This window comes from Ascaphus truei, chromosome 9 (genome assembly GCF_040206685.1).
Source record: "Ascaphus truei isolate aAscTru1 chromosome 9, aAscTru1.hap1, whole genome shotgun sequence".
NCBI classification, from domain to species: domain Eukaryota; kingdom Metazoa; phylum Chordata; class Amphibia; order Anura; family Ascaphidae; genus Ascaphus; species Ascaphus truei.
In genome coordinates this window covers 30,866,191-30,890,199 of record NC_134491.1, presented here as the reverse complement: position 1 = coordinate 30,890,199, position 24,009 = coordinate 30,866,191, and the positions used below count along the sequence as shown (strand labels likewise).

The window sequence follows — 24,009 nt, the reverse complement described above, 5'->3', positions numbered from 1 at the left end:
CTGGGATAGCAGCGGGCAGAGACATTGCACTGCGATAGCAGCGGGCAGAGACATTGCACTGCGATAGCAGCGGGCAGAGACATTGCGCGGGGATAGCAGCGGGCAGAGACATTGCGCGGGGATAGCAGCGGGCAGAGACATTGCACTGGGATAGCAGCGGGCAGAGACATTGCACTGGGATAGCAGCGGGCAGAGACATTGCACTGGGATAGCAGCGGGCAGAGACATTGCACTGGGATTGCAGTGGGCAGAGACATTGCACTGGGATAGCAGCGGGCAGAGACATTGCACTGGGATAGCAACGGGCAAAGACATTGCACTGGGATAGCAGCGGGCAGAGACATTGCACTGGGGTAGCAGCGGGCAAAGACATTGCGCGGGGATAGCAGCGGGCAGAGACATTGCGCGGGGATAGCAGCGGGCAGAGACATTGCACTGGGATAGCAGCGGGCAGAGACATTGCACTGGGATAGCAGCGGGCAGAGACATTGCGCGGGGATAGGAGTGGGCAGAGACATTGCGCGGGGATAGCAGCGGGCAGAAACATTGCACTGGGATAGCAGCGGGCAGAGACATTGCACTGGGATTGCAGTGGGCGGAGACATTGCACTGGGATAGCAGCGGGCGGAGACATTGCACTGGGATAGCAGTGGGCAGAGACATTGCACTGCGATAGCAGCGGGCAGAGACATTGCACTGGGATAGCAGCGGGCAGAGACATTGCACTGGGATAGCAGTGGGCACATACATTGCACTGGGATAGCAGCGGGCAGACATTGCACTGGGATAGCAGCGGGCAAAGACATGGCACTGGGATAGCAGCGGGCAGAGACATTGCACTTGGATAGCAGCGGGCAAAGACATTGCACTGGGATAGCAGCGGGCAGAGACATTGCACTGGGATAGCAGCGGGCAGAGACATTGCACTGGGATAGCAGCGGGCCATGTATTCACATCCGGCATCCACGTACCACTGACCTCCTACTTCCAAGCGCTGTCCCGATGGGCAGCGGAGTTGGATGAAGGTTTTCAATGAGCACCTCCCCGCCAGAGCATTCTGCAACAGATCTGCCTACAAAAGCGGTCTTATTCATATGGCAATAAACGCTCAGGTCACTTCTCCATCTGGGAGGCTACCAAGCCGAAATCTTGTCAGTTTGTTCCTTGAGGTTGCTGAGAAGATTATTAAATACATCACATTTATTTCTGCTTTTCCTACGTTTCGGTATGTGGTCTTAGACGTACATCTAGCCCAGGAGTTCCTAATTGCGGTCTATTTTTAAAGAAAACCACCCCACCCTCCCCCCCAAAATATGACTTTACTATTTTTCCTGAAATAGAGACAATTATTTTTGTGTTTCAATTTTTTTATTGTTTTTAGAGAGATAGACATCGTACAGTAAACGTTTCCATATAAGTGATACAAACTTACAGTCATAGGAAGAGAAAAGATTAAACATTGCATTTAAACATAAACATTGCACTGTTGTCTTCTTTTCCTATGTATCTACGTTCTTTTGATGAGATCCAAGTATCCTTTTCAAGTCTTATTGGGGAAGCGGCCGCTTCCTTGTGTATCTCTCTGTGAAAAGTCAAAGGATAGTAGAGAGAAGAGAAGAGAAAGAGGGGCGGGGGCAAGAGGGGGAGGAGGGAGGGGGTTGTCAGTCCTGATATTCGGTGGCTCATCTCTTAAGATTGTCAATCTTCTGGCCAAATTTCCCAGATCTTGTGAAATGTATCTACCTTTTGGCTAAGTTGTGCCGAGAGGAGTTCCATTACCTTAATTTCCCTAATCCCTCTCAGTACTGTCTGTCTGGAGGGGGCATTGATCTTTTTCCAGGCCGCAGCAAACGAGCAGCGGGCCGCTGTGAGGACATGATTTATCATTTTACCCACTTGCAGCTGCAGGCCCTCCATCGGTTTGGTTAAGATCATAGACAGCGGGTCCATCTCCATCTCCACCCCCAGGAGTTCTCGTATCATTGTTTGTATCATGATCCAGAACCCCTGAATTTTTGGACAGTTCCACCAGATATGAGCCACATCCTCTCCAACACAAATCTGAGGACTTGGGGAAGATCTGGCTCAGCCTATTCGGGGTTAGGTACCAATGAAATAAGATTTTATATATGTTCTCTTTTATAGTGGTACAAATTGATGTTTTGGAAGCTGCTTCCCAAATATCCTCCCAGTCGTCTCTATCTAATTCTAAATGTAAATCTTCTGCCCATTTTAGCATATAACTATGATTAGAGTGTGCTGCGGATATCGCCCGGCCCAGATACACCCCCGAGATCAGACCTTTACTGTGACAGCCAATAGAGGCAATTATTAAGGAAATAGATTGAGCCGACTAAACGGTACTGCACTTTTGCGAAGCTTGTTGGCAGCGAAAGGGTTAATCCACAGATATGGTATTGGAGCAAGTAGAAAAAGGGTCAAAACAAGTTGAATGTGGCGTCAAAGAAGAGTGTAATCAGTGGGATCGAGACCACTTTATAAACTGGGCCACCAATAACCAGAATAAGTAACACAAAGTGCCGGGATTGGTGGGCCACACACACCGAGAGACCGAGACCCCCGTTTGTAGCAGTCGCTGATCCTCTTATTGCAATGGGAAATGTGCAGGCTGCGGGGAGCGTGTGGTTCTGACCTGCTGTCAGCTTGTAGCCGGGCTCCCGGTTGTAAGAAGACGTGTTTTATGTCTGTGTTTTCTTCCTTGCAGAAAAACCCTCCGAGATACCAGAGAAAGTGATTCAAGACCGGTTCCGTAAGCTGAGTCGCTTCCCAGAAGCCTTCAGCTCAATCCTCTACAAGGGGACCCGCACCTACAACCCTCCCACTGACTTCTCAGGACTGCGACGAGCAGTGGAGCAGCAACTAGATAATAACACCACCCGCTCCTCTCGTCAGCCCGGCGTCATTTACAAGGCTCTCAAGGTAGCGGGGCGTGTGAAGCGCACTATTACATATGGAGCTGTGCGGGTGGCTCGGATGTGATTATTTGTCTTCACAATAGTCAATAGAAATATTATATATAAATTTAATGGTCAATCGACTAGATCAGGGGTGACCGACTCCAGTCCTCGAGAGCCACCAACAGGTCAGGTGTTCAGGCTCTCTGCTTTTAGCACAGGTAGCTCAATCAGTGGCTCAGTGGAAGACTGCGCCACCTGTGCTGAAGCAGGGATACTGTACATATTACCGTGCTCCTCCCTATAGAATTTTGCTGCTGGTAAAAAGATAGATCTTACATACAGAAAAACAAAAAGAGTGATTCCTGCGCTCCTAGCAATTGGGCTAAAATAAAATCGTGATCTCATGAATAAGGGTTATTTAGTGAAACCCTTTGGCCAAAGCGTTATGGTGTGGTGATTTGTTGAGCTCTCTAGGGATCATGTTGGATCCATTGCAAGAATAAAGGAATCATTATATTGTGAACCTCCTCCTGTTTTTCTGGCAGTGCGCTGCCCTTCTCCATTTTTCGCCAAAGCGTTATAAGCCTGCAGCCATCATTGACCGAATTTGCAGGTACCTACACTGAATATATGTCATTATTGTCCCATGGACTTGTGAGAAAGCCCTGAAGGGTTAAATAAAGCATGTGCTTTTGTGATTAGTGCCTTAACGATGGCTGCAGGCTTAGGCCGTGCAAATAGTGCGCTCGACGGACGACGCGGTGCCGCCCAAAAACAAATACATTGCCGCCGCCGCGTGCACTTATAGTAAGCGCGACAGCGGCAATGCGACGTCGCGTCGCGGACTTTGGAAGCCAGGAATATTTGATTTTTCAAGGGCTGTCGCCTCGTGACAGCCCCTGAACAAATCAAATGCCCGGAAACCCGCGCCGCCGCAAAGCGAAATATAACTTTCGCTAGCGGCGACGGTGACGACACGTCCCGTCGCCGGTCGCAGATACTATACGCACGGCCTTATAACGCTTTGGCCAAAGGGCTGAAGCAGGGATAGCCTGAAAGCCTGGCCTGTTGGTGGCCCTTGAGGACTGGAGTTTTCCACCCCTGCTCTAGTTGTTTGATGTGACAAACAATATTGGGGAGGCCGCAGTGCCCTGAAACACATAACTAGTAGTCTAGTGCAATAAAATAGGAAGAGACACCTGTATAAGCAAAAGAAGCCCAGGTTTACAATGCCCGCATAATGCAACAGTGTGCGTGCGTCTGTCTGTATGTGTGTGCATCTGAATGTGTGTGCGCGCGTCTGTGTGTGTGTGCTTCTGAATGTGTGTGAGTGTGTGCGTCTGTATGTGTGCGCGCGCACGTCTGTATGTATGTGTGCGCGCGTCAGTGTGTGTGTGTGTCAGTGTTGAATTTGTGCACCAGGTGTTGGCATTCGGGACCAGCAGCTATAAATGGCAGATGGTTTAGCAATGTGTTGCTGGGCCGTCTGCCAGGAGTAAGGAAATCGGTGCTCACAAAGTAACTTGCCTGTCTGACTCCCCTGCCAACGCGCTGGTAACGATACCGACTGGTCTGTCTTCAAATATTAACTTGTTTCCTAAAGTGGGAAATAAGCCAGCATGTGGAAATAGAAAGCGAGCAGAGCTTCGCCAGCGGACTGAAACGTGCCAGTAAATTCACTTTTTTATTGTGGAATACCACTGCAGTGCTGCTTCATTCTCATCTCGTACATTGGATTTCGGCAGCGTCTATCATTGCACCGATCGCTGTTGCTAGCCACCCGCGGCAGTTTTTCATACACCGTGAGTGCAACTCTTCTCTGGTCCAAGTGTGACTTGAAAGATGACACAAACTGTGAGCAAATATCCGCAGCATGAGGCAGATTCCAGTAAGCTCAGCAAGCGGCAGCGTGTGAACACAGTATTGTATTGCGGACAGCTACAGCGGGGCTCGCGCACACAGAGTTCCTCTATAGATACAGTCATTATGATGTGGACCCTAAGGGGTCGCCACTAGCTCTATGTAGTGTTCCATTTTTGCGATGATCTATCGGCTGGTGCTGAGGTATCTTGCACACCTTGCGCTTGCACATCTTGTGCTTGCACACCTTGCACACCTTGCGCTTGCACACCTTGCGCTTGCACACCTTGCGCTTGCACACCTTGCGCTTGCACACCATGCGCTTGCACACCGTGCTCCTTGCACACCTTGCGCTTGCACACCTTGCACACCTCGCGCTTGCACACCTCGCGCTTGCACACCTCGCGCTTGCACACCTCGCGCTTGCACACCTCGCGCTTGCACACCTCGCGCTTGCACACCTTGCACACCTTGCGCTTGCACACCTCGTGCTTGCACACCTCGCGCTTGCACAGCACAATACAGCGTATGGTATATGAGCACATGTAGGAGACTGAAAATGACCAGCACGGCGGTCGGTTTTGTGTATGAATATGTATTTATTACTATTATAAGATCTTCTTTCATTAGCACATCATGTATACCTCACGTCCGGGCTGAATACTCCGTCATTTCCGCGATTAGTTTTTATTTGTAGTTCTCCTCTTATAACTTTTAATGGTAATAGACAGTGCTCGACAAACCCGGTCGCCAACTCGCCAGCTGCGATCGGATATTGGCTCGTGGCCAGTAACCTTTCCCCTGCTCTGCAAAAAAAAAAATCCCCTGTTCGGAAAAAAAAAAAAATTTGAAAAAAAAAAAATCGTAGCTGATTGGCTGTGACGCGGGATGGAGTTGCCAGGACTTCAAACCGCCCTTTCTGCATGGGTAAGTAATGGGGGGGGGGGGGGGGGTTGAGTGCGTGCGTGCGTACATGCGCGTCTGCTGCTGCTCCTCCTCCTCCTCCTCATATCCTGCTGTATAATTCTGTCAGCTCCTATAATTTACAATTTACTGATCCAGTCATGGAGGAGTTTGGACAGATGCTTCAGGTGGGGGGAATTTAATGCACTTTAAATATTTATATACTGTATACACTGATACATCCTTCCCCCTCTCTCCGGTGCTCCCGCTGCCCGCGTGGGTCTCAACATACTGTAAAAGCCGGGGTGTTTCCTTCCCCCCCCCCTCCGGTGTTCCCGCTGCCCGCGCGGGTCTCAACATACTGCAAAAGCCGGGGTGTTTCCCTCCCCTCCTCCCGGTGCTCCCGCTACCCGCGCGGGTCACATACTGTAGTGACCGGGGTGTTTCTCGCCCCCCCCCCATCCTGTGTTCCCGCTACCCGCGCGGGTCACATACTGAAGTAACCGGGGTGTTTCTCTCCCCCCCCCCCCCCCATCCTGTGTTCCCGCTGCCCGCGCGGGTCTGAAGATACTGCAGTTGCCGGTGTTTCTCTCCCCCCCCCCCCCCATCCTGTGTTCCCGCTGCCCGCGCGGGTCTGAAGATACTGCAGTTGCCGGTGTTTCTCTCCCCCCCCCCAATCCTGTGTTCCCGCTGCCCGCGCGGGTCTGAAGATACTGCAGTTGCCGGTGTTTCTCTCCCCTCGGTGCTCCCGCTGCTCGCGCGGGGCGGGAGGAAGTAGCGGGGTGTTCCCCCCCCCCCTCTCTCTCTCCCCTCCGGCGCAGGTCCCTTCCTGTGTGTGTGTGTATGGGTATGAGAGAGAGATTGTGTGTGTGTGTGTGTGTGTGTGTGTGTGTGTATGGGAGAGAGAGATTGAGTGTGTGTGTGTGTGTGTGTGTGTGTGTATGGGAGAGAGAGATTGAGTGTGTGTGTGTGTGTGTATGGGTATGAGAGAGAGTGTGTGTGTGTGTGTGTGTGTGTGTGTGTGTGTGTGTGTGTGTGTGTGTGTGTGTGTGTGTGTGTGATTGAGTGTTTGTGTGTGTGTATGGGAGAGAGAGAATGTGTGTGTGCAGGACACCAGAGGTAACCCCCCAGTCAGTCACCCCCCCTCCACCAGTCAGTCACTCCCCACCCAGTCACCCAGTCAGTCACCCCACCCAGTCACCCCACCCCCCACACAGTCACCCAATCAGTCACCCCACCCCCCACCCAGTCAGTCAAAAGCCCCCCAGTCAGTCAGTGTCAGTCATATCACCCCCCCACCCAGTCACCCAGTCAGTCATCCCATCCCCTCACCAAGTCACCAAGTCACCAAGTCACCAAGTCAGTCATCCCACCCCCACAACCAGTCACCAAGTCAGTCAAAAGTCACCCAGTCAGTCAAAGTCAGTCATCCCACCCCCCCCCCAGTCAGTCAGTTACTCCCCCAGGTCAGTCAGTTGCCTTCCCCCCCGTCAGTCAGTTACCCCCCGTCTCTCCCCCTTCTCTGTCTCTCCCCCCCTCTCCGTCTCTCTCCCCTCTCTGTCTCTCTGTCTCTCCCCCTTCTGTCTCTCTGTCTCTCTCCCCTCTCTGTCTCTCTCCCCTCTCTGTCTCTCTGTCTCACACACTCTCTGTCTCACACTCTCGATCTGGATATCTTATTTACCCTGTATATCTTAACTGCCCTATACTACACCGAAATAACCTATACTGCTTTCTTCCAGATCTCACTCAAGCTTCACCCGGGAGACATCGGAATCCCCCCCAACCCAGAAGACAGGTAAGGAACACCTCCCCTCCAATGTATAACATTGCGGGAATGAGGGTACCTGGACATTGAGGGACTGCGGATCAGGTAAGATCCCAGGCGGGATTGCTGCTTTAAATATTGTGAAGCGGGGACGTCCAGATACTGGTTAAGGGGTTCAGGAAACTAGTCATTCACATCTGGCTTTTTTTTCTAGATCTGACATTTATTCACACAAACACACACACACATACTCAATCTCTCTCTCCCATACACACACACACACACACACACACGTAACAAGGACCAATTGTAGTATAATGTAATACAATAAATAAACTTATGTCAAAAACGAATGTTCTTACTAGGAATTTATTCAATTTATTTTATTTATGTATTTTTTTAAAAGCGGGGGCGGGACTAGGGGCGGGGTTGTGGGCGGGACTGGGGCGGGACTAGGTGGCGAGTAGATTTTTTGGTTCGGCGAGTAGATTTTTGGGTGATTTGTCAAGCACTGGTAATAGATAAAATGAAACTACATTTTACTCATTAATGGAGGATCTGAGTGCTTCCTATAGGGAAATCTTTCTGTTCCCAGATAGCGCCCGTCCAGTACGTATTCATGTGTATAGGCTGAGCGCGTGTTCTTCACTATTAAACTTCTAGATTCTGTTTAAACCAAGGGTTGCCAACGCCCATCCTCAAGGGGAACCAACAGGTCAGGTTTTCATGATATCCCTCCTTCAGCACAGGTGGCTCAATTAGTAGCTCAGTTGAAGACTGAGCCTCTGATTCAGCCACCTGTGCTGAAGCAGGGATATCCTGAAAACCTGACCTGTTGGAAGCGCTTGAGGACTAGCGTTGGTAACCCTTGGTATAGAAATCACAAAAGAAGCGTCCATTTATACAGATCCCATTCCTATTTCTTTAGGTGTTCCTTCCTTTTACCCCCTCCCTTTCTGTGAAGTCCCAGTGCTAGGTAAGACCTTGCACAGGTAAGGGGTCACCTCCTCCTGATTTGGCCCCTTGATAGTAAGGGACTGGTAAGGAACACTTATCTGGCATACATTGTCCATTTGGTTACAGGATGTTCTTGAGGTAACCCAAATAGTTGGTTCTTTGCTTCACCTAGGTTTATGTTTAATTAATGTACATTTGTTTGTGAGTGTGGTGATGCTGGCCCTTTAATTCTATTCCTACACCTGGGCTTGATCTATTGTGGCAGAAGGTTCACGTAGTTACCGTGGTAACAGGAGTTGAAGGTCTTGTCGTAGTAACCATTCCCTGCACGGCCATGCTCTCTTCAGCTGATACTGAGACAGGCATGAGGGTATATTCCCGCCCCCCGCCCCCTCCCAAGAAGTCCCAGCTGATATGTAGCAGGTCCAGACAACCAATGGACAGGAGTGTTAAGATCGGTGTGTGTGTGTCGGTGTGTGTGTGTGTGTCGGTGTGTGTGTGTGTGTGTGTCGGTGTGCACGCGGATCTAGTGGCAAGTGTTGGGATGGAAGGAGAGTAGTGAAGAAAATCTCTATGTATTCAGGCCACTTCATCTCAAATTATCGAATTGTTTGTTCAATCTCCTTAGCATTTAATTATTTTTCTGCGTGCGTGCGTACACATCCACATGGGAAAAAAGTGTGTGTATCTATATCTGTATATATGTGTGTATATATATATATATATATATATATATATATATATATATAAATAAATCCACAACGCTATGTGCATATATAGTGTGTGTTCAGTGTATATACAGTTTAGCAGCTACCTTAGGGTTGTACTTTGGTCTGCAGGGCATCCTGGAACAGTATCGTCATTTACAACTTGTTAAACTTTGCAAAGTGTTGCAGACTCCTGGAGGCTAAAACAATCTTGAGTTTCGTGTTATGAGTTTAGTTTTGAGATCTTCTTATTTGCTTTCCTGTTTTCAGTTTGAATCTGGTATGGTGTGCGTGCGTGTGTGTGCGTGTGCGTGCGCGTGTGTGTGTGTGATGGCCAGAGTAACACCCTTCTTAAGTTGCCTTATTGTCATAGAAAGCACCATGTTGAATATCTTAGACGCTAGTAGAATCTCAGGTGTTTTATTTCTGATTATGTTCTTAACGTGATTAAAATGGTGCTGTCTGCTTAAAAAGTCATGTTCCTTACCTTTGAAGAGGTATTTCCCTTTACTTTAAAATGACGCAGTTTAAATGTTTTAGAAACATTGGATGGGGTATGTTGTTTTTCAGGCCTTGAGTGACCGCTTTAGTGGCGAGATCCCAGATGACCAGATGACACACAGCTGCTTCTTCCCAGATGAATATTTCACCTGCTCCTCTGTCTGCCTTAGCTGCGGGTATGTGTGCAACACTGTTTCAGAGGCCCTTCTGTATGTGACCTCCGGCCTTTTTTGAAGACCAGCAGATATACATTTATAAGGAAAAGTCTTCACCTTCAGAATATTGATCCCTTACCCGCTAAGAGACACTTCTAATAATAACTATTCTTGCCGATCTTGCATGCTAGAAGAAAAACTCTAGCATAATCTATGTAGCAGAGTTGGCCAACTCCAGTCCTCAGGTCAGGTTTTAAGGATATCCCTGCTTCAGCACAGGTGACTCAATCAGTGGCTGAGCCACCTGTGTTAAAGCAGGGGCTGATTGAGCCACCTGTGCTGAAGCAGGGATATCCTTTAAACCTGACCTGTTGCTGACCCTTGAGGTCTGGAGTTGGCAACTCATGCTCTAGACGAACAAGCTTGAAACCTATTCTTAGTGACCAGTTGGAATCTTGACCTCTCACTTAAGGACCATTACACTAGAAGCTGCATTAAGTGTTTGTTCATTGTCCGTGGACAGAGGGCCTCAGCAATTGGATTCTCAAATGGTATTCGGGTTATTAACTAGCTTGGTAAACCGAGATCAAATCTGTTCATCGTTCAAACCTTATGTAGGGAAGGTTTTACGAACAACCTTGGGTACTCAAGACTCCCACTATAACACTGTACATTTCAACCATATGCACAACCAGCCAAACTACAATCTGGGGATAACCAACCACTATCTATCATTGTTGTTGTTGTAATTAAGTGACTTGACATCTTTCCGTTTCAATTGCCCGGCTACGCCACAAGTCCTGGTGTCATTTTTCAAGGTTTCATTGTGTTCTCCTGGTTTCTAGAGCAGGATGTAAGAACAGCATGAATCACTCAAAGGAAGGACTTGCTCACGATGCCATGAGCCGGTGCAGATACTCCCATCAGTATGACAACCGAGTATTTACCTGCAAGGTGAGCAAGAACGAAAGAACGGACCAAAAGGGCATCTAAGATCCAGGAATAGGGAGAGCTCGAGAAGCAAGTGGGTTTGGTTTCCTGCTTCTTCTGCATGTGTGATGTTGAAGGGGCTTTGGTGTTTTGAGGACTCAGTAAGCAACAAAGAAGTTGGTTAGGACTGGGAGCTCAAAATGAAAGATAATTTTATATCTATCTCTATATCTATATATATATATATATATATATATATATATCTCTATCTCAAAGGGATAGGCACACCAAAAGTATGCAAAAATGTCATTTATTGGCCCAACGTTTCGGCCTCCCTCTGCTCGGAGCCTTTATCAGGAGCTCTTCCTCTGCCAGAGGGGGCGCCGAAATGTTGGGCCAATACAATACTTTTTTGCATTTTAGTTGTGTTTGTTCCGTTGTTATTTTTGTACAGTACCCTTTTATAGTTACTCTGATAACAGCGCCCTCTCCAGTAGTCTGGTCTATACAACTGAAGTTATCCACCTGATTCATTCTGGCGCTACAAGGTGTCTAATGGCCGTACAATACCTGGTAAATTCCCTTAGAGGCTGGTACGCCAGAACTCCAGAAAGAGCTCACTTCTGGTTTCCCATGAGAGAACTCTCCCTCTCTGTAGAACTAATACGTTTCCCTAAATTAGGTCTGGTCTGTTGACCTCCCCAGTTGTTACTTGGGGGCTTAAATAAATATAGGCTAAACTATACATGTAAAAAAGTTACTAATCTAAGCTCTGCTGATGTCCTACACATAGAAATCTTTAGTAAAAGAAACGTGATCAACACACTTGTAATGTCCAGAGAAAAATGTCCTATACAAATGAAAAGGAGATTAATGGGGTCAATTGCCCAGAGGGCCACTCTTCAATAGGGCTTATTCATTAAAGGAGCAGATGCTCCCCAAAAACATTCTTTCCCTCTAGGTGGAAAGCAGGGGGTCTCTGGAGCCAAACCGTGTTGATTTCAGCTCTGGGGACCCCTGCTTCCCAAGATACTTACCTGAGCAGGCGAAAGTGTGACTTTATAACAGACCAGTGATTCCCCAACCTGCGGTTCTGAACCCCCTTGGGGGTATGCGAGGTGTCTCCAAGAGGTTCTCCTGAAAAGATATGTAATGGAACATCTGGGGCATTACAATTGGTTCCTGAGTCCATGGGGGGATTCGGCATGGGTGATATAGCTGTCAATTACCACGGGACATTCCTAAGTTTGCGCATCCGCTGCTGGAAAGCATTGTGTGACATTGGAAGCTCTGCCAGGGATTGCCAGTTATAGCATCCTCGGTGCCTGCATACGCTACGGAGTGGTTTGGGGACTTACTAAGAGGGCAAGCGGCTTTGGTAGCAATATTCTGGTAAGTAGGCAATAAGATGTATGAATTACTTGTTGTGCAGGCTTGCTATGAAGGTGGGAAGGAGGTCAATGTGGTGCCCAAAACATCTGCTTCCTCAGACTCTCCCTGGCTGGGCCTTGCCAAGTATGCCTGGTCTGGGTAAGCATTGCAGCTTGTAGCCCATATAAGACTTTCTGTGCAATGTCTTTTCCGCGCTGTTCTTAAACAGAAATAAAGCACCTAAAATGCCTCCTAATAAACTCTGGCTTGCTGATGCTCCATAGGTACGTGATCGAGTGCCCCAATTGTGCAGTGATCTATCGCAGCCGGCAATACTGGTTTGGAAACCAAGATCCAGTGGACACGGTGGTGCGCACAGAGATACAGCACGTCTGGCCGGGAGTAAGAACATGTCACATACTTCCTGCGGTCAGGAAAAGAGCAGAAGGGTGGCGGGAGGGCTCAACGTCTCCATAAAGCCAGTCAGCACCTTTATTACGGCTTTAGTGTGATAGCAAGGTCCTAGTTTTCAAGTATAAAGATCTCCATTTCTCTTCCCACATCCTGACTTCATCGTCGAGTAGCTTTGTGTGTGTACATAGAATACATATATCGTCTCTCCGCGTTGTGGGACACTGCACTACACATAGGATAGTGTGATCACCACATTTCCCATGGAAATAGTCTTTTTTGCTCTGTAATTTTTATTCCTTTCAGGCAGATGGATTCTTAAAAGACAACAACAACGCGGCACAACGTCTTATGGACGGAATGAATTTTATGGCGCAGTCTGTTTCTGACCTGGGCATCGGACCCACCAAAGTAGTGACGTCCTGGCTGACTGATCAGATCGCCCCCGCCTACTGGAAACCTAATTCCCAAATACTGGTACGGAGCTGGTTTCACTGCCATGCAGAATCCATTTTTCTTGCATGTGTATGCATGTCTTTATTTATATTGCGCCATTAATGTACATAACGCGTCACAGCAGTAATACACGTAACAATCATATAAATAACGAACAATACAAATAACAGATCATGGGAATAAGTGCTTCAGACATAAAAATTAACATTTCGGAAGAAGAGTCCCTGCTCCGAAGAGCTTACACTCTAATTTTTGAAACTATCGACCGGAGAAAGCTTTATATGTTTGTGAAAAAAGCATATTCTGCTCTGAAATATGCTCCTTCTAAAACTATAGTTTAAAAGCAAAATTAGAATATGAAGAAGTCACAATTCCTGAACTAATTAAAAGTGCAAAGGCTTCTGATTGTGAAAGTTGCTAGATAGGAAGTTATTTTTTTTGCTTTCCACAGAAATGTTCCAAGTGCAGAATCCTCTTTAAAGATAACGATACCAAACATCACTGCCGAGCGTGCGGAGAGGGATTCTGTGACGGCTGCTCATCCAAGAGCCGCCCGGTCCCTGAGCGAGGCTGGGGCCTGTCCCCAGTGCGCGTCTGTGACAACTGCCACGACCAGACAGGCGCTCCCATAGGTAAGCGCCAAGGAAGCCCCGAAGTCCTGGCTGCTCTTTCATCACATATGACAGGTCCTGCCTGTGCTACATTCAGATCTATTACTGCTGGAACTGTAATCCAGCGTATGCATCTGAGCCATTACATGTCCTCTTTGTAAATGGTGAATACATCTTCAGTAAAACTACCTCCACCTTAATCCGGTATATTTAACATCGGTTTCTTTATTATCATGGAAATCGAGGACAGCTAAGAACCGTATTCCTTTCTATTCTGCAAGTTTCCCATTTCCTATAAAGCCTCAGACACCCTTTTGCTGCCTTTTTATTCCCTAACAGGTTCCTTCACTACATTTGCATTGTCTAGGATGGGAGGCTGTTTTATGAACCCACGCGCTCTTGGTGAAGATGTTTGGTTCTACTTCTATTGTTCTATAACAAAAGACAAAAAGCCTCCGCGCTACATCCAATATGACAAATTATATAGTTCAATATTTATCTGTTTTTCTTTGCATATGTGTGGGTCATTTTGTTTAATTGTTTGGCCAAAGCATTTTAAGCTTTCAAGCCGCGTCACGGTGCACCCTCTTTTTTTGCAAGTTTTGACACTGCTGTACCCGCAAAAAGCTCTCCTAACCTCTCTAACCAGGGAGAACTGTCTTAATAGACTGGTCATTCACAGGTGCGTAACGAGAATGGCCATTTAAAAGGTGGGATGAGTGCGCTTAAGAATCTGTATAATCTTTTGTTCTATTACATGAGGTCCCAATCTCAGTAGCGCTACTTTTTTATATATATTAGAGGTGGGTTTGGGGTTTGAGCTTGCAGTGGCTTCTAGGTGCACTTCTATTGTTACCGCCTTTCATCTCCTCTGCATAATTCTTAATGCTACTGTTTCTTTTGAAAAAAAGAACATACTGATTCCTGTAATAATGTATGTGTTAATTTAAGCGTTGTCTCTATAACACAGTTAGTTTCACCCTGTTGGAATAAAGCAGAAAGTGCCAACCCCTAGCAGTCATTATTCGAGAGCTTTAGTTTTGAAGCTTATTTAGAAGATGGCCTGTATCCTTATTATGTGTGGTTTCATTACTTGAGAAGCTGGCATTAGAGATCAATATTTTGCGTGCATCAGGAAAACTTCGAACATACCCCTTTTTCTTCTGTAGTTGTAGCGGACTCCTGCGAAGATGAAGAAGGAGGTACTCTGATTGCAAGGAAGGTTGGGGAGGCCGTGCAAAATACATTAGGAGCTGTAGCCACAGCTATAGACATCCCTCTAGGTAAGAAGAACTTGTTTGTAAACCTAACACAGGATTTCTCTGCTCAATACTTTCTCTGTTGGCACTATTTTCTTAGCAGCTTTTGGGAGCAACATGCAAGTACACTTTTTGTTATTTCTTAAGGAGTTCAATTATGCTTACTATCATGATAGCTCTTAATGGATCCAATAGATATGGTGTGCTCAATTCCACCCTCCCCCCAACAGGTCAAGTTTTCAGGATATCCCAGCTTCAGCACAGGAGACTCATTCTTCGACTGAGCAATTGATTGAGCCACCTGTGCTGAAGCTGTGATATCCTGAAAACCTGACTTGTTGTTGGGGGGGGGGGTGGCTTAAGGACGAGTTGAGCACCCCTGCAATAGACGATACAGGTGTGTAACCATTGCATGTGCACCTATATCCTGAGCTGTAATCTTTCCAGTCGTGAATCTAATGATAGATTGAATGGTCTTTTAATAATTGTTGCAATCTTCACAGGGCTCATGAAAGATGCTGCAAGACCTGCCTACTGGATCCCAGACCACGAAATAACTCACTGCTACCACTGTAGGAAAGAATTCCACATCAAACTCTCCAAACACCACTGCCGGGCATGTGGCCAGGGTTTCTGTGACGAGTGCTCAAATGAGAGAAGAGCCGTGCCCTCTCGGGGCTGGGACCATCCCGTCCGTATCTGCTTTAGCTGCAATAAAAGACCAGACCTTTAACCACACTGTTTCCATTCCAATCCTTCACAAATTCACCAGTACATTCTCAGGGATAGAAACAAGTGGAACCTCTCATCTTTTGGCGTGTCTGCCAGTGCATGCTGTGACCTGTCGACTGTGGTCTCATTAGCCCATTCTCCTACTAAAAAAATACACGTAAGACAGCGGCGTTCAGGAGGAAAGAAGATGTCATTTACCCTTTTTAATTCTGGAGGAAATGATACAATGGAAGTTCTCATGGGATCAAGAACAAATCATTTCACAAGCACTTTGCAGTACCAAAATACCAATAATCTTATGGTGTCTGGTTTATTACTGGATCTTTTCTGGATAATGGTGTAGACTTGTAATGTTTTGAACCCTGCTTTCAGAATTGGTGACATGTTCTGCTACAATGTCCCTTTGCCATTAGCAGTATGCGCACTTTATTTTGCATTCGTATATCAGGACTATAAATGCTGAAGTCTTGCCCACTTTTAAAAATTTTTTACATTGGTGTAAAAAAAACCCCAACAATTAAACATTAGGAATAATTATTAGAATAACTGACATTGAGGGAATTTTTTTTATTGGCGGCAGCCTCTGCTGTAATGCGTTTGCTTTCAAAATCTAAATATCTTTCACAGTATTGTTGCAAAAGCAACAAAGATGTTGAGTTTGACACACGCTCCAGCTGCCCATGGTTCAATTTCTCTGAAATGTTACTACATGTGAACGCTGTGAAGGATAGAGAAAGTATCCTTCTGTATAAGGAAATCATCTCTTTAAAAAAAAACACCTTTTGGTAAAGCTACAATGACTTTTCTGAGCAATACACAACATACTCATGTTTAATGCTGCTTTCATTTTTCCTTAGAACAAGAGTTCTCAATTCCAGTCATCAAGGCACCCCAACAGGTCAGGTTTTAAGGATATCACTGCTTCAGTACAAGAAGACTGTGCTGAAACTGGGATATCCTTAAAACCTGATCTGTTGGGGGGGGGGGGGGGTGTTTCTTGAGGACAGGAATTGAGCACCCCTGCAGAACAATCCACACTACTTAATTATTTCTATTTAAACAAAACAAAAGGTTGCGGGGAAGAAAAAAAAATCCTGTGTTTTTGTAGTGATTAATTACTACATGCCATGTGCTATTACAACTAGTATATACGATGTGTACCCAGCTTGTGAATTTAGTGCATGTAGTATATGCCATATATAAATACCAAGGAGTCTTTTTAAGAAAACATGACATTCCTTGTAGAAAACACCGTCCCGTGTGTCTGAATGACTGTCTTGAATTTTCAGTAGCTGGCTTTGTATTTATTGACCGCGTTTTACCAGTTTGTTTTTAATGTTCTGAAATATACAGAACAGAGGAAGTAGTAATTTATTTTCTGTTTTGTTAACCCTGTAAGTGCCTTTTTCCTCCTATCTTGTAAATGAAATAGATCATGCATTTTCTTGGTCCATGTTTTTTTTCCATTTACAGTGGTACCTCAAATTGTCAGGAACAAACACTTTGTATGATCGTTATAATGTAGATGATGGAGTCAAGTTTAGTGAATAAGTTGCACTGCTGCATAGGACCACTGATTGGTACTTGGAGAGGAAATGCTTTGTGATGAAGCCTGTGCATCTGAATTAGTGGAAGGCAGATGTGGTGCTTTTGGCTGACGGTTTAAGCAGTTTGGTTTGCAGTGTTTTGGTAATAAGCTCATTACCCCGTTGATTGAGGCTGGATTTTCTAAACCGCTGTATGAAAACTGCCTCAAATGCAAGATCTTGGCACACCAGCTCCCAGGAGTTTGAACATCCAGTGCCTCTGTTTAATAAGATGTGAAGCTGCCTCTGCATTTCATGGATATCACGGGGCTACCTTCATTTAAATGAAGTTCACAGGTTCCCCAGACCTGAAGTGGCCTCACAGCATTGATAGCTGTTAAATCTTGGTGATGAGTTGATTTATTGGAAATACAAACTACATGTGTAAGCATTTTGTAACTAACCATAATAAATAATTTAATATGCAATGATCCTTTTGTACAACTTGTGTGGTTGTATTCCTGGCTGGTTGTTTATCTAGTCATACTGTCCTCCCTCGTACTATTGCATTCCTCCAACACAGAAGTATGTGTTCCATAGTGGGTTATTGTTAAATGTGCCATGGGTACCCGGAAACAGATACTGGAAAATGTGTTGAAATACAGTATATTTTATATAAGGATCACACAATTAAAATGACTTCACATAGCCACCTAACACCTACGTATAAGTTGGTTGAGTGGGAATTTAAAGTTTAAACTCAAAGCTTCCCCAGCCTATAGGTTATAAAGTTCAATTATTTTCAAGCTTCACTATCAAAAAAAAACCCACAGAACTGTTGTGTCCCCCGTTCTTCTCATTTGGAAGAAATTGATGGTGAAACAAAATGTAAAACCAACAACTGTGCTTGGTCTGCAAAAAAAAAAAAATCATCAAGATGTAACAGTCAATCCAATCGCTGCTGTGAATTTACTTGGGTTTAACACTACAAGCCCTACCTCTTACTAAACAAACTGTCTCTTTTTGTTGGGTTCATATTGTGCAGTAGTACCAGGGAGTGCAGATAGTGCAATCTTAATAAATGATAAATGAGTTGGGTTTGCAAGCATTAAATCAGCAATCTCCAGCCCCCAGAAACCTACATGAGTAACTTCTTTATGGTTAGTGTCAGACCCCGAACATGTCCAGCTTTCTCCTGTTTTAATGTTAAAATAATGATTTATTTAACCTCTAGTGTCTGAGGTTCCTGGTGTATGCAAGGCGCTCCATCTTAACCTGCTTAATATTGCAAACTCTTCTCTCCTGAACAAAACCTCAGATTAAAGATAAAGAAACAGTGCTGGGAAGGACGTGATGCCCCCAAAATCAGTGCAGATTGCGGTTTTAAAAGTGTGGTTCAGCCTAGATTTCCCCCCAACCCTTATACTGTTGCTGGGAAGTAGGGGTTCAGACATACTTCTCTCAGTATGTGCTGTCCGTAGTTTCCGTGACTGGTGAACAAACCTCAGGCTCAAATCTCCTGCAGCACTGGATCCAATAGGAAGCCGCCACATCATCTGTCACAGCTCCCTATTGCCCAGGAGATTTAAACCTCCATGAAAAAACTGCAGCACCTGTGGAGGTAAGTATCCTGTTAAGCAGTGGATCCCCAGATCTGAAATTACTTAATCTGTTCCCGAGACCCCCTGCTTACCACTTAGGGCAGGGACAAGCAACTGCAGTAACACGTAAGGTTTTAATGATATCCCTGCTTCAGCACAGGTGGCTCAATCAGTGACAGCCACCTGTGCTGAAGCAGGGATATCCTGAAAATCCGACCTGCTGGTGGCCCTTGAGGACTGAAGTTGGCTGCCCTTAGGCATTTAAAATATATATTTAAACATGAAATGCTGCTTTAATTTAGTAAATCTTACAGCCTGGAAATAGCGCTAATCAAACAGCTATGTCAATTGACTACAACATAAAAAAACAAATGGTTTCCCCTGAATCCAGGGGGGGTGAGGGGTCTCCGTTAAATACGATAAAGGGTATCGTAGTGTGATCTGATGTTAACGGCTATTCAATTGAATGGCTGGTTTTAGGCCTCGTGCAGCTTTTCAGCGCTTGGTGAATCCCAGCAGTAGAATGTTTTGGCTTATCTTTCCTACGCTGTGTCACATGACCGGACGTATACAATGCAGAGGCATATAAACAAATAACAGTAAGATCCTAGAACGGACCATTTCCCTACTTGCTGTAAAACCTTAGAACCCAGCTGTAAAACCTTACAACCCAGCTGTTTTCCACCCTTGTTTCCTTAGATCTCCAGTATTTGTAATTTATTTACTGCTTCCAATTGCTGGCTGATTCACTCTTGCTCTAAAACAATAAATGCTCCTTTTCAATATAATACCTCCCTCATACATTAAGCGACTAACATTATATTTTCATAGGTCTTTGGCAAGTGGACCTTTTAAAGAGCTGGAGGTGTCTGCATTATATCACTGTGCCCTTTCAACACTGAAAGGCCCTGTATGATAAATAGGATTTTAGAAATGTATTGTTTGGGTTTGAACCCCGCAGTAACCGCATTAGAAATTAAGCCTTACATTGGGTTTTCTTGCAGGGGCCTGACAGGACCATAGTAGGCATTTTCTTTTAATTATGCAGCAGCACAAAACCACTCCAGTGTAAGATAACATGTTGCTTTAGTGGTGTAAACTGATAATACAGATAATTTATGGTTATGGACTTGTAGAACCGGCCACTCCAATGGTTAGTGTTCAAGGTGCAGCTGCTCCTAGCTTTATAATAAAGGTTGTTCCAAATATCTTTGGAAACATACAGCCCAAAAAAGACAAACCATGGCACAGCGCAGAATATACAACACATACTGTATTGCTTTCATTTGGGGTCAGGCTGGTCTTCAGAATTACAAAAAGGAAAGAAAGCCAAAACTCCAACTTCATAGTGCTACAACTTTACAACTGTGCAGTTTAAGGCCCTGAAAATGTATGTATCATATTTCTAAGAGACACTTACTGAAGAATCACAATGCAGTATGTAACCAGAATATATGAAACAAGGGTACGTTAAGTTTGTGCTGAGTACGTATCAGCACCTCTGATCATTCTGTGAGGAAGCCATTACTAGCAGTAATCTAAAGCAGTGTTTATTTTTTTTTTTTTTAAAGGAACCCTATAATTATAGTGTTAAATTCTGAGGAACCCCAACCCTCTCTAATATCGCATTTGAGATCAGATGCATTGTAAGGAACCCCAATCCTCCAATAGCGCAGCTGATATCAGATGCATTATAAATTAATCTGTATTTGGTACAATTTTCAAATTAACTGAAAATTGCAGCGAGCCCTTTAGGGATGCTTGGGGAACCCAATGGTGAAAAACACTGATCTAAGGAATCAAGAATATTACAACTAGAAGTCTTACAGATGGGAATTACACTGAAAGCATCACCTTCTGGCAACTTTTTACCAGTTCTTACCCGTTTAGAAAAACTAACTTGCTTTTAGATCCTACATGGATTCAAGGTGCTATATAAATGGAAAGTTTTGCTGTTAAACAATGTGCTCTCATGTCCCTGTAAATATTTAAATTCAAATGACAATAAAACCAACCTGAAATTGATGTCCGACTGGTTATTTATGGTTTATTGAAGCTTGCAACTGGCATGACTTGTAACTCAAGCAGCAAGTCATTATATTGGCTAAATGGTATGCTCCGATTGCCTTACTCACTGCATAATGGTAGCTGTCCGGTATGCATTGATTTGCCTCAATTTACAGCGTGAAAGCAAAAACATCCCTAAAATAGATACCAATTCATTTACAGAAACGAATTGGGTTCTGTGATTGGTGTCATTGATCTGCTCCGTTAACAGCATGAGTAGCTAATCACTAAAACAATTACTTTTAATTACAAGCTAAAAACCCTGATTAAAGGTAAATGGATCGCAGACTGAACTCAAATAAATATACATTAAAAAATATTGAAGTATATATTTCGTTGCCCTTCTGACAGCTGCAAGCAAACAAAGAGGTTTGTCATTTTCTTTTAATTGCAATACTTAGACTGAACTGTCAAACATTTTCACCATTAAAATCTTTATTTCTATACCTTATTCCAACTTTCAAAACAGGGAAATCTCAAGGAATATAAAGTTTAATCAAACTCCCTAAAAAATGTAAACAAAAGTCTTGCTATCAGAATTTTTTTTGCCTAACATTGTCACCAATGAATTAGAGTTGACATGCTCTGGTAACAGGCGTGTTCAAACTGACCAATGGCTTTTATCCAGGAAATACTTAACCACGTATCAATATATGGCAGTCCGTAGTGAAATAATAATTTCGGCTACTGACAGACATCAGGAAGGCACTGATAACAGTAACTATTGTACCTAAAGTTAACCACAACTTTTTACAGGAAAGCCAGAATTCACGGTTAAGTTTATCTGTATGGGATATAGGTGTTCTCCAGCTCTTCTCCACAGTTCCTATTAAATAGACAAGTCATAGGAAAAGTGAAATAGGTCCTGCTTGACCGCCATAAGTAGGCCAGGTATCCCTTGCTTTCCTCCAAGGCGGGAAGAGAAAATCACACTGGGTATGGAATCCTTTGCTGTTGGATGTGGGGACGGGATAGTTCTCAGGAGCCTAGAATCCTGAAGACTCCAAATTCTTGTGTAGCAATCTTGGCCAACTGTAAGAGGGATTGAAAGATCAGAAATTAAGAAAACATACATCACATCTCCTCACAGCCTATTTTAGCCTTTCAAAGTAGCATTGTAAATTGAGCAGCCCACTCAAGTGTGTTACCCATACAAGCAAAATGTGACACTCTGCGCATTTGCATGTGATTTCCCAGAATCCCTGGCTACAGTGGAAGCACTGTATAGCCAAGAGATAATGGTAAAAAGCAGGGTTGCCGACCTGTCAGACATGTGAATGTGCTCACAGGGGACATGACATTTTTGAATTTAATGTACAGCAGGGCCCCGCTTTTCGGCACCCCGCTGATACAGCGGCACCGAGAAGGGGGCCGCCATCTTGGATCCTCAGTCGCGCATGCGAAGGGGCGGGTGTGCCCGGCGCGCATGCGCAGACCGTAGTTTGTGGGCGCATACTGTAGTTTGCGCGCGCAGACCATAGGTCGTGCATGCGCAGAACGGAAAAAATGCCGATTTGCGCATGCAAAATCACTGAAAATCGCCGGATCCGCTTTCTGGCGATTTTCACTATACGGCGGGCCCCTGGAACAGAACCCGTCGTATACCCGGGGCCCTCCTGTATAACCTCTGTTCATTTATTGTTACCATGTATTTGTTATAACTCTGTGCCCAGGACATACTGGAAAACGAGAGGTAACTCTCAATGCACTACTTCCTGGTCAAAAAAATTATTTTTTAAGTAAATAAACCAAATATTTGTATTTACTGTTCTCCATACAAGAAAGACAAACATAATTACTGGGACAGTCCCCAATAATGACAGTGACAGCAACCAAACATCAACAGAAAGTCTCCAGAGTTTATTACTGTGGGTTAAAGTGCAACTAATATTACTGCTCTTGCAACTAATATTACTGCTCGTGCAACTAATATTACTGCTCTTGCAACTAATATTACTGCTCTTGCAACTAATATTACTGCTCTTGCAACAGAGAAGACATTTGGACTAATGCAAAAATGTTAATAGAACAAAAATAGACAAACAGCGCCACCTAGAGAATAAATAGAAAACTGAGTGAGATGGACTCTAGAAGGACACCTAAATCCCCTAATGATAACACTATATACACAAAGGGTATCCTGCACACCTAATGGAAAAGACAATGAATTTTACAGATAACATACTGTTAGGGACAGTAGGTAAAGGCCAGAAACTGCACTTGTGTTAAGCATCCATTTTGTCTGTTTATAACCAGTTAAGATTCTGTAGTCAGCCTTTTGCTGAAATATAATTTCTTATGTATTCAGTTTCTGCCAATTTACATTTTCTCTCCTGCTCAGGATTTTGCTAAGATACTTTTTATATTGTCAGCTTCCTGCTGTTTTAATACACAATAGACTGATTCTCTGAAAGAGGCAAAATCATATCATTTAGTTGCTAGAGACTCAAGGTTTTTTTGATAACAGACAATGAATAAGCTATGTATTCAGACAGTGCCTGTATTGGGAGAATCACATCCCAAAATCATGCCACTAATATGTCCTGCCCCTAAATCACGCCTCTAATCCAAGCCACACCTACGTTACGCCTCTAACCAAACCCATTCTTCTTTCTGTATAAAAATCATTACCCTATGCTTAATAAATTGTGACAAAGGAATTTGAAATCTGACTTCTGTTACGTTTCTTTTCCTTCGTTTTCCGGGCCCGTGACATCATCAAAATCGGATAACAGGTGTCACTGCGCGAAAAGCTTCCCGGGGGAGTCTGCTGCACGGTGCAGATGTGTGTATCCAGTCACAGAAGCCTAGGCAGGGAAAAGGTTTCCCTTCACATACAACCGACTAAAGAGTACAGGCAATTCAAAAGTGTGATATGGACACGACAAATGTATGTGTTGTCACTAGTATCTCCCAAAACGTGAAATGTTCCTATAACCAAACTGCCACCATGTGGTAGAAGATAATGGTACATGACATTACGGGAGAACCCAGCCGGGTAAAGACGATCCCTAAATATTCTATGGCAAGCAAAGAATCAAATCCATAAACTGAAACAGCAAACATAAGAGAAAAGAAAAACACATTGGAGATCAGAACTAATTGGAGGAGGCAACAGAAAACCAATAAACGGGGGCAACGTTTTGGAGTATAATACCCCTTCCTCTGGCGTGGTACTTCCCTTAAATGCTTATTGATCCTGCACGTGGCAGGGAGCAGGAATTGGTAGACTACAGTGAGCGCAGATTTAAACTAAACCACAGTACTTCAGAACATTGG

At 44.7% G+C, this 24,009-nt stretch overlaps 2 protein-coding genes across 6 annotated transcripts in view; one reads left to right on the top strand and one right to left on the bottom strand.

Moving 5' to 3' along the window:
- Window positions 1–20,688, top strand: part of ZFYVE1 (zinc finger FYVE-type containing 1) — a 32,986-nt gene extending 12,298 nt beyond the window's left edge. For all 4 annotated transcript variants that reach the window (XM_075614245.1, XM_075614247.1, XM_075614248.1 and 1 more), the window contains 9 exons: window positions 2,726–2,940; window positions 9,681–9,787; window positions 10,612–10,720; window positions 12,129–12,226; window positions 12,352–12,469; window positions 12,785–12,955; window positions 13,386–13,566; window positions 14,715–14,828; window positions 15,308–20,688. In XM_075614245.1, coding sequence (XP_075470360.1) covers window positions 2,726–2,940; window positions 9,681–9,787; window positions 10,612–10,720; window positions 12,129–12,226; window positions 12,352–12,469; window positions 12,785–12,955; window positions 13,386–13,566; window positions 14,715–14,828; window positions 15,308–15,537 — 1,343 coding nt within the window. In that variant the 3' untranslated portion in view covers window positions 15,538–20,688. The remainder of the gene's footprint in view (window positions 1–2,725; window positions 2,941–9,680; window positions 9,788–10,611; window positions 10,721–12,128; window positions 12,227–12,351; window positions 12,470–12,784; window positions 12,956–13,385; window positions 13,567–14,714; window positions 14,829–15,307) is intronic.
- DCAF4 (DDB1 and CUL4 associated factor 4) overlaps window positions 16,766–24,009 on the bottom strand; it is a 32,099-nt gene continuing 24,855 nt past the window's right edge. For both annotated transcript variants that reach the window (XM_075614250.1, XM_075614251.1), the window contains one exon: window positions 16,766–21,762. In XM_075614250.1, the coding sequence (XP_075470365.1) occupies window positions 21,560–21,762 (203 nt within the window). In that variant the 3' untranslated portion in view covers window positions 16,766–21,559. The remainder of the gene's footprint in view (window positions 21,763–24,009) is intronic.